General features: G+C 40.1%; 1 protein-coding gene across 1 annotated transcript in view; it reads left to right on the forward strand.

The window, feature by feature from the left end:
- Window positions 1-1,436: 1,436 nt before the first annotated feature.
- SGCZ (sarcoglycan zeta) overlaps window positions 1,437-10,495 on the forward strand; it is a 1,190,199-nt gene continuing 1,181,140 nt past the window's right edge. The window contains exon 1 of the mRNA XM_017535477.2: window positions 1,437-2,408. Within this exon, the coding sequence (XP_017390966.1) occupies window positions 2,370-2,408 (39 nt within the window). The 5' untranslated portion in view covers window positions 1,437-2,369. The remainder of the gene's footprint in view (window positions 2,409-10,495) is intronic.

Below are 10,495 nucleotides of genomic sequence, written 5' to 3' on the forward strand. Positions count from 1 at the left end.
TATGTATTAGGTTGGTGCAAAAGCTATTGTGGTTTCTGCCATTACTTTAAATAGTAAAAACCCCAATTACTTTTGCATCAACCTAGTAGTTATCTTTATTCATGTTGAATAGTTGGTACTTTCTAGAAGAGAAGCTTGTTTTTAGAGTTAAAAGTTTTATATAAATTCACCTACTCTCAACTTGAACCTTTATTATTTTTCATCATTTATTTTGCAAAATATTTATGTGATATAAGCACATGAAGTTGTTTTTGTTGTTGTTGTTGTTGTTGAGAATTTGATGTTTGGCCCTACTCCTTATGGACTTTGGCTACTTGATGTTAACCTTGAAAGCTGTAGTCACAAGTCAAAGCTTGAAAGAAGGGTAGCTTGGATAAGTGAGTGGAATAGAATAGGCTTAAATTAAAGAACGGGGCATGCTGCATGAGAAAGCTGAGCTCTCCAGGATTAGCTGCAAACTGCAAGGAGGAAAACTGGGACGTGCACCATTGGTGCTGGTGCAGGTGGGGTGGGGAAGGGAGTCATCAGGCATTCAGGCATTACAATACGATCTCTAAAGATTTCTTTCCACATATTTATCTGTTCCATGCACATTTGTGTGCTTTTTAGCTGCTAGGCTCTTGGGACATTTTGGTGAATAACGGTCCAGAATGTGCCCTCAGGAGTTTAGAGTCTACTGGAGGAGTCATGCAAAAAACAGATAATAACTGCATACATTAAATAATGAGAAATTAAGATTGCTGCTATGACAAGAGGATAAAGGAGGAGAATATCTGAGAGACTCACCTGAGAAAAATTTTCTCTGCTGAGGCTACTTTGGTCAGAAGCATAAACGTTAAATCTATAAAGAACTAGAGGGAATGACAGCTGTCCTTAATGAGAGGGCAAGAATGGGAATTAAAGAGGCAGTAGTAACAGGTGGACCAGTAGACCAGGTGTCTGGAATTCAGGGAGGGAGAGGGACCATCAGACTGAAATGTACACATTTAAATCCTTAAAAAAAAAAAAAGAGATTTTTTTTTAGAAACAAAAACGTTTATTATTCAGACCTTTTTCAAAATCTGTAAACATCTTTAAGTCTCAATAGTTATGTGTCATCATAAAAGAGACTTTAAAACCCTTCAAAAGTCAAGCTTTTACACTAAGACATTTAAATGAAAACAAGCCGTTTCCCAAATCTACAACCCACAAGTTAAATGCACTGACCTGTCAATCTATGCAAAGAACAGTTTTCTAATAAAAGACTGCTTTATCATAAGACGCATAATTCCAGGAAATTTCCTTTAATACTCTCATCTGTCACTTTCTTTAAAAGTCTTTCTTAAATTAAAAAAAAAAAAAGAATCTGTCGCTGAAAGCAGCGAGATCTAAAGTGAATACATTTAAATTGGATGATACACACAAGCATGCTCCTCCCAGATCTGCAGGAAGAAAATGAAGCAACTTATGCAATGAATTAAAATGCTTGTCACTTAGTGGATTCCGGACAGAGGGCAGTCTTTAAGACCCAGCGATAGTATTTGTCTGGAGAGGAAATGTTGCTTTTTGACAGATGAGAGAAATCCCCTTAGTGTTGGCTGTGGGAAGAGAGAAGCGAAGTCAGTCACCTGGTGGTGAAGGCCAGTAAAACAGCGAAGCAGGAGGAAAATTTTTCTCTCCCTCTCTTTCTCTCCCTCTCCCTCTTTTCTCTCCGTAGGATCCACCTCCTATTCTCTCAACTCTTTTAGCATAACCTTCAAAGGAGAACGTTCCCTTCTGACTTTATTATCTTCTTTTCCCTACTGAGAGAATACCTCTCAGCTGCAAGACATTTTTTAAGTCTATGCAGGACTTCGGGGATTCTGTTATCTTGCCAGGGAAATTGATCATTGCTAATGTCTGGGACTGGAGCTAAATTAGCTAACAGAGTAAGCCTGGCGGAGGAAGGCTTTTATCATACACTCTTCTCTTCAGTTTTAACACATTTGCTTGAAATTTGCCGCATGATGCTGACCAGGGAAGCAGCTTTTTTTCTCGGGATGCAGCAATTCGCTGGTTTCTAAGCTTATTGCAGAAGGAGAAATAATCTTAGAGTGGATATTTTTTTTCCTTTGGCCCCTACTTCAATCGACTCAGCTGTGTTGCACCGCGGTACAGATCACCTGTCACTAAATCTTTGAGGAAGTAAAACAAAGTGAATTATCATTATTATTTATTTATCTTCCTTATTTTTAACCCGGTGGAGGCGGCGTGACCACGGAGAATGAGACTGAGAGGAGCTGCCGGGGCTTGGAGGAGGATAAAGCTGAGTTTAAGCTGGAAACTAAAAGACTAGATTGCTTTTGGCTGCGCCTCGCCCGGTTCCTCTCCACTTCGTTTAGTTGCGCTCCATGGACAGATCAACGAACCTGGACATTGAGGAGCTCAAGGTACGTGCGGGTCCGGGCGGGCGTCGCGGCCGCTTCTCCGCGCTCCCGGCTCCCCCTCTCCTTCCTTCCCGCTGTTCCTCCCGCGCCGTGGAGTAGTTGGGGGTCCCGCGGGACGGCGAGGGGGCCAAGGGGGGACGCGCACCCGGGCGCAGGCGTCCCTCAAGGGGCCGAGGACGCGGAGGGCGGCTCTCCCGAGCCCGGCTGCACTCCCGGGCTGGGCGCCCTCCCCGCCTGCTCCTCCCGCCAGCGGCCACCCCGTCCTCCTTCTGGTCCGTGACAGCAGCATTCAGGGTGCAGACCCTGCGCCTCGTGCGGGCTTGTCTCCCCCGGGGAGGCAGCGGCACTAGCGCTGCCGGCTGTCTCCTGCTTTCCCAGCAAAGTTGTCGGAGCTGCGCGGCCACTTTGCCTCTTCTCCCCGGCTCCAATCCCGCCCGTGCCCCCGCCCGGCACGGGGACAGAGCATTTCCGCTCGGAGGTTCGCGTGACAGAGGCGTCTGCAGCGACAGCCCGTTTTTATCCCAGAACTTCGTGAGATCCCTTTCCCCCTGCTCCCGCGGGCACGGTTTCCCCACGCAGTTGCAGTGCAAGGGCCGGAGAGGGGCCCCGGTGCCCGGGCAACCAGCTGCCCCAGCCCCGGGTGTGGGAGCGGGTCCGGGGACTCGGGCAGGGGGCGGGGAGGCGGCAGTCGGGCTGGGAGGGGCGGCATCTGCGGAGGCTCCAGCCTCACTTGGTCCTCGACCCGCCTGAAGCCCCCCTCCCCCGCCGCTCTGCGGGGTCCCCTCGCCGCGCTCTCGCCCTCCGGGGTCCCGGCTTGGCCGCGAGGGCCTGCCCAGCGGGACCACCCAGGGCAACAACACGCTCCTCTGCCTGTGGGCACCGCTGCCTGCTTCCCTTCCAGAAAAAAATAAAAATAAATATGTATATAAAACAAAAACTTTAGAAAACCCAGCAAACCACAAAATACTTTGAATGTCCCGCTCACTGCAAACGAAAAAGCGGGAAAGGGGGCGACACTGGGAGCATATCTTCTATTCAAATCCTCCACCCTTCTTTACCCCTAGACATCTGGTACACTTTACTATTTCAGAGGTTCAGACGGATTCTGTATTCTTTGATCAGGGAGAACGTCTGAGCATCCTCCCACCCGCTGGAGAAACTTGACGAATAGAGCTTTGCCTTCGTCAAGGAAATGGGTTTGTCCGGCAAGCTAGGCAGACTGCAAAATCCCCTGCAGAGCGCCAATGCCTCTGTCTGCAGCCTGTCCTGTTCCCTGGCCAGGGGGCACGCTGCGTGCCCAGTTCTCCGGGCACCCCAGACTGCATAGATGAGCAAGGATGGAGGAACAGAGAGCAGTGGCACCTGCTAGAATCGCTCTGCCACTGACCTTACATGCAGTCCAGGGCGGAGGGAGTACAGTCAGAAGACCTAGAATTCCATTTCCATCTAAGACTGAGTTCTTGGAGGAAGGGAAGTAAGGAGGAGACAAATTTGATGCTTCATTTAAAGTTGGCCAACAACAAGTTTCTGTGTTTTTGCCAAGGTCATAGTCAGTGGACCTTGGCCTGGACTAGAAGTTTCCTCTTATCTCTCTGCTGTATTCAGATAGGACAAATTGCCTTTGTGTTTGCAAAGATTCTCTAGTGCTTTTTCCCAAGCATCCCAGTCTCTTGGGAGAAGGGGTGGGTTTTATTTGTGATGCAAGAATAATGTTTGAAAATGATTGTGATCTGTATTTTATGCAGAGGTGGGGTATCCAGATTATTTTTTGGGTGCCTCTAAGGTATGACACAGAAGAGAGCGTTTTCTTAAGAGACATGGAAGGGAAAAATGATTTGGGGCGTTTCTTTCCCCTGAAATCCCATAAGTTTCCTACCTTATCCTACTCTGAACCCCAGTGCCACTATATCATTGTTTAAATCAACTAAAGAGCAAACCCACTGGGGAAACTTCTGCCTAGTATTAGTAGAAGATCTCAGCTTAATCTCACTACTACTGCACGAATAATCCAGAGTTTCTCATAGCCAGAGTGTGCTGGACTTAGTGCCTTGGCAGCAGAAGGTAGAGAACTGGAAAGGCTTGGACATGAGGGGATGTGTTGGCAATGACGGACTCAGAATAAAGGAAGGCATGTTAGATGCAAAGATCTATTGAGGTTGTCGAGAAATTATGTCAAGGACAAGCTACTTTAGAGAGTCCAAAGTGGCAAGTGAGGAGATGAAGTCAAGCCTTATTAGAAAATGTTTGAGATCCTTCAGTTCCGGGAATAGATTTGTGTTGTTAGTTTCGACTACGCTTCTGGAATACGAAGGCTATGGAATACTTACCTTCTGAAATATATACACTTTGTAGAGTTGGACGCAGTGCACGTGAAATAACTTGTCTAGATTTCTTCTTAACAGTAGAGTCGGTTGGCCTGGTTTTCTAGACATCCCAGTTCAAGTTATTCTCTGGTGGCTCCTTGCTGAAGAGCCTCCCAGGGTGATCAGTGGAGAGAGAAAGAAAAAAGCTGGGATACTTATTTTTGGCATTATTTGCATTTTGACTTTTCTTCCTGTGATCTAATAATACATTAGGACACATCCACTTGCAACTTTGGTTTTTATGATGCTTTAAATACACAGAAAGTGTTTTCTAGGGCTTGATACATAACTAAATGTGCATAATAGTATAAAATACAGCTTAGCTTAGTTTTAGATGATTAGTGTCATTGTTAGGTGAAGCTGCTTACCTCGGGTTTTAAGAAACAAAGATTCTGATAATTTATCCTTCTTTGGGGTAAACTATTGTTTCTTTATGAAATTTTAACAAGTTTTTTTGGCTGGGCTGGGTGTGGAAACTGATTTTTTTTAATATGCTGTACAGTGTAAATAATGTTGTCTTTTGCAAGCTGTTAAACTAAAGATAAGCTCTAATCATTGTTAAGCTATTGCTGCCATTACCATAAAACTAAACATAATATGCAAATTAAAGGATTTATTTGGTGGCAAACTGAAATACAGTTATGTGTGTAAAACTTGCTAATGAAGGTAAGTACGTTTCATCGTCTGTTCTGCCCACAAACTCCTGATGAAACAGATCAGTCTTGAAAAGGGAAAGAGTTCTCACCCAAAGAATGTGTGTATTCTTTTTCCTTTGATCTCTGTTTCTCTCTCCAATGAATGTATAAACTTTACTCTGGATTTTGTCCTGGTGTTTACTTTAAAGAAGAAACAACATCAAACAATCCAAAATATGGGTTGTGGTTTGGAAACGTGGGTGTTAATGAATACTGATATTAGAAAAAGCCCCCTCCATCCTGGAATGTTTCTGAGTTAGAGTCCTGGGTACCTTTTAGTAGTTGAGATTAAAAGTGCTAGCTTTAGCCTTTATTTTAGCTCCATTATTGCTCTCTTTTAAATAGTCGATCTTATGCACTGGAACGGAGACTACTAAATTTTACAGCTGACACTTTGAAAGAGACATTGAGGCTGAATAAACGTTTATGATTAAGTCTACGACTTTGTTGATTCTTTTACTCAGCTTTTAAAATAAGGGTACTAAATCATCTGTATTAATTAGGCAATTAAGTTATGCTTTCAGATGCTAAGAATGTATTTGTGGATAATTGTTACTTGCTTGGGGATCAAAAACATAAAATACATCCAGAGTATAGTATAATTGTTTGCAGTCATGTTAGATCCTAGCTTATATTTATTTATTTGTCAGGATTGTTCTGTTAGTGCGGTGACTGGAAGTTAAATTAGGTTTTTTTCTACTACTTGCAGAACATGAACAGTGTGCTTCTGGAATATTTTCTTAGCATTTTGCAGGTTACAAAAATTATAAACTACGTACTGAATCTTGAGACACATAAAACAACTTTTCAATAAGGATAATCTTACTTATGTGAGTTAATTAAATGCAGTCCAGTCACTATTGCTTAATTTTCTCTGTTTGATTTAACCAACATTTCATCTACCAAGAACTTAAATCTTGCCCTAGATAGGTCAGAAAAAACCTTCCCTGAATAATATAATTAGGTCATTAAAGTATTGTATGGGTGAGAAATGATAATCCAGCAAAAATATACATAGGTATTTAGATAAGAGATTTATTCAAAAATGCTGAGGTCTTAAAGCAATATCGTAGTACATTCACGTAAAATTTCAATCAAATAAGAGTTGGCACTTAGAAAAATTCTAATTTTTTTTTCTTGGTTTGTTTCGTCAATAAGACACTCAGCCCAGGAAAATCAAGCTTGCTGCAGTGTAGGAAGCTTTCTGATGAAACTAAGTAGGTGGTATTTTCTTATGTTAGTCATTCTATAGTGAAAAATAGTACTCTCTAACAAATGGCATATTTTTAGCAACCTGCCTTATGTATTCATTTCTTGGCTGAGAAAGACAAAACATATTTGTGAATACTGCATTATTTGACTTGTTTCACATCTAAAGGAACTTCTTTTCCTCTGGGTCTAGTTCCAATTTTCTTTACATAATAAGAACTAGCCACAAAGACTTAGCAACATGTCACCTTCATTTGACAAATTAATATTATTTGAAATTGATAAACTACCATTGCATACATTTATGGGTTACATTGTGATGTTTTAATATATGTATATTATGTGGAAAAAATTAAATGAAGCTAATTAACATATTAATCACCTCACTTATGTTTTGTGCTGAGACATTTGAAATGTACCGTCTTAGCTGTGTGTGTGTGTGTGTGTGTGTGTGTGTGTGTGTGTGAGTATAGTTGAATTTTTAATATTTGGAAATAGAGTTGTTTAATTGAAGCTGAAATTAACTTTAAGGTACAGTAGTAAAGTATTTCTTATATCATTAGGATGGATGAAAGAACATATTTGATATGAGTGGAAAAAGAATTAAGAAAAATATATTTGAGAGAATTTGGACAAATGACTATTTTAGAACTCTTCAGTAGTCTACTGTCATTACTAAGTATATGTTCCAACCTATATGCTGGCTATTACAGTTTTGCTGATCTCCAGAGTTTACCAATTGAAAATATATCAAATTTTGAAGGTCTAGTAAAAAAGAATATTTTAAGGTTTATGTACTCAAAATCATAGCTACACGAGATGGCTTACTGCTGTAAGATGATAAATCCACATCTGCCGTTGGGACGTTCATATAATATTTAGTGAGTTGTTTCTTACGCTGTTTCAGAATTTCAGCTAAAATACAATTTGGCAGAGCCTACAACTTTAAGTTGCTAAGGAAAATGACCATTTACTTTTGTTCAAAACCTCTATGAATTTTTGAGAATACGCATTTAAATGGGCAACTGTTTAGATGAGTAAATGCTCACATGTCAAGGTAAAAGTTGGTACATTTATTTGTTGAGAACTATGCTCAGTTTTTGATAAAATTCTTAGCTTCTAAAACTCTCTGTGACTAGAAGTAAGCTACCACATTTTCTATAAATGTAATTTTAGGCTGGACGTGGTGGCTTATGCCTGTAATCCTAGTATTTTGGGAGGCTGAGGCAGGTAGATCACTTGAGGCCAGGAGTGTGAGATCAGCCTGGCCAACATGGGGAAACCCTGTCTCTCTACTAAAAATACAGAAATTAGCAGGATGTGTTGGTGTGCGCCTGTACTTCCAGCTCTACTCGGGTGGTTGAGGTGACAGAATCACCTGAAGCTGGGAGGCAGAGGTTGCAGTGAGTGGAGATCATGCCACTGCATGACAGAGTGAGACCCTGTCTCCAAAATAAATAAATAAACATCTAAAATTTTTATTTTACTGAAAATGTCTTCTTTTTCTTGGCAAATGTCTAGAAACATGGGTTTATGTATATCCTCAGTGGAAATGATGAGAGACTTCTATGAACAAATTTAAGGATTACCACCCCTCCAAGAGAATTATAGAGCCTCACATCCAAAAATTAAAAGTTGTTCCAAATTGCCTTGAGAGTTTTCTTGAGGTTCCCAAACAACATTTTTGTACATTGACTAAAAAATATTATAAGCCACAATTAGAGTTTAGAACACTTTATACCACTTTGTTGGTATTAAGCAGGTTATCTTGAGTGTTCTAAGCCAAGTTGACACAGAAAGCTTTAAAAATAAAGGAATTTTAGAATCCAGCCAGAAAAGCTTTAATTACTATGGCAATGTCCATCAGGGAAACAGGGGCTAAAGCTTCAGCCTTAGAAGTTAATTCCAACAGTCACCCACGCTAAAATGGAGCTCAGAAGCAGTTAGAATTCAGAAGCACACAAAGTACTAAAGCTCACACTCTAAACAGATTGTAGCCTTTGAGGAAATTCATTTCTGCAGTGGAAGGAATGCTGATCTCATTAGAATAGTGCTTGTAAGACATTGTTCAAACCCTGGCTCTGCCATCCACCTGCAGTGGCACCTTGGGTATGTCCCTCAGTTATTCTTGGCCAAGGGTTTCCCAAGCGTTGCAGGGTGGGGATTAGATTTGATGAAAGGGTTTTGTCATAATCATTTTTAGCCACATTTGAAGAATTTGTTCATTGTCTTCTAAACAACCTAACATTTAACTCCAGTGGAAGGGAAGTCTTGTTCAAGACAGTCTGGGGACTCTATCCATTCTATTTGCCCTTGGTCTCTGCAGTTGACTCTGGGACCCTGGTAAGAACTGTACACTGAAGAATGGTAGGTAAAAACCTCAGAACCAGTTGATAGTGAATTATCTTCCAGGACTCAGTCTATGGCTCAAAAATGACATTTTTGTATATTCTTCAAAGAAAATTATTTTCACATGGATATAGTTTATGTAGTTCTTTTTATTCTCCAAATAATTCCCATTTGAACATCAAAACAAGATTTTCTGCTGAATATTCTAATTTTATGGATACCAAAATGGAGACTCAGAAAAATCAAGTGAAATGCTTAGGATCTCAACGTTAATAAATACTAGAATAAGAACTCAAATTCATGTCTGTTTCCAAATCCTGTGCTATTATGTTTAGGCCAAAATTCCAGGGAAATCTTAAAGAATTTTTTATGGTAGAGGTTTTTCATTGAATTTCTCTAATACTCTCATTTCAAAGAAGAGTGACAGTACTTGAACTGTCATCATAGCATTTACTCTTGTTGCAAAGCAGTGGTTCACATTACAGTTTTTGTTTGTTTGTTTTACTAGTATCTTTATTCATGGTGACTTATTTTACTTTCAGGTCAAATTACCGTTGGTTGATATTTGTTAATCATATTCATAATGTTTCAGTGGACATGCTTCAACATTTCACATCTCTTCCTGAACATTCTGGGTTACTTCAAAATAGTCAAAAATGCAAACCTTAAATCTATGAGAGTTAAGATCCTACTATATTTGTCATTGCTGGAGGCATGCAATGTTTCAGTTACTAACTCACACATTCTCACTATGTAACTTACTTCCACCCTTGTTTTTAAACTCACATCTTTCTTTAGGATGGCTAGAAAAAAAGCCTCTTTGATTCTTTCCATTCTTGGGTAGAAGCAACCAATTCAGCTGCCATGAGTAAGAACATTTTTGTGAAATCTCATATAATAAATCAGTGTCATGAATGGGAAAACGCTGCTATCATTGTGATTCCACAAGTCTGTGTCTACTTAGAGTATTCGAGGGCTTTTCAAATCCAAAACAAGAGAAACTATTCAAGGAAATAAATTGCTTACCTGAAAATTTCTTGAATCATATTTTAGTCTTCAAACTCTCCCTCAACATGAAGTGCATGAGAGAGAAATTCTATCTAATCTTACTGCCAGATTTAGTTGTACTCCTACTAAGCAACTGATTTACATTTAATTTTATAAATCTTTTTCACTATAAAATCTATAGTGTTTTCCACTTTAGCTCCCCTTTATCTTTGTCTTAGGAGCAGATTTGTGGTCCATCTCCAGCAAATACTTGTATCTTAAATGAATTTCTGGTCTCATGATATTTTTAACTTTGGAAATTATTATGCTTTCATAAAGAATTAGTGGTAATAAACATATATTAATACACTTAGAATTATTAAAACCCTTTGCAGATTCTCTTATTTTCATGTTTCACCAGATGCACCTCAGTATTTACATCTCTTCTGCACAACTTATACCTATGCTTTTTTTTTTTTTTTTTTTT

The sequence above is a fragment of the Cebus imitator genome, unplaced genomic scaffold (genome assembly GCF_001604975.1).
Source record: "Cebus imitator isolate Cc_AM_T3 unplaced genomic scaffold, Cebus_imitator-1.0 Scaffold5, whole genome shotgun sequence".
Classification (NCBI taxonomy): domain Eukaryota; kingdom Metazoa; phylum Chordata; class Mammalia; order Primates; family Cebidae; genus Cebus; species Cebus imitator.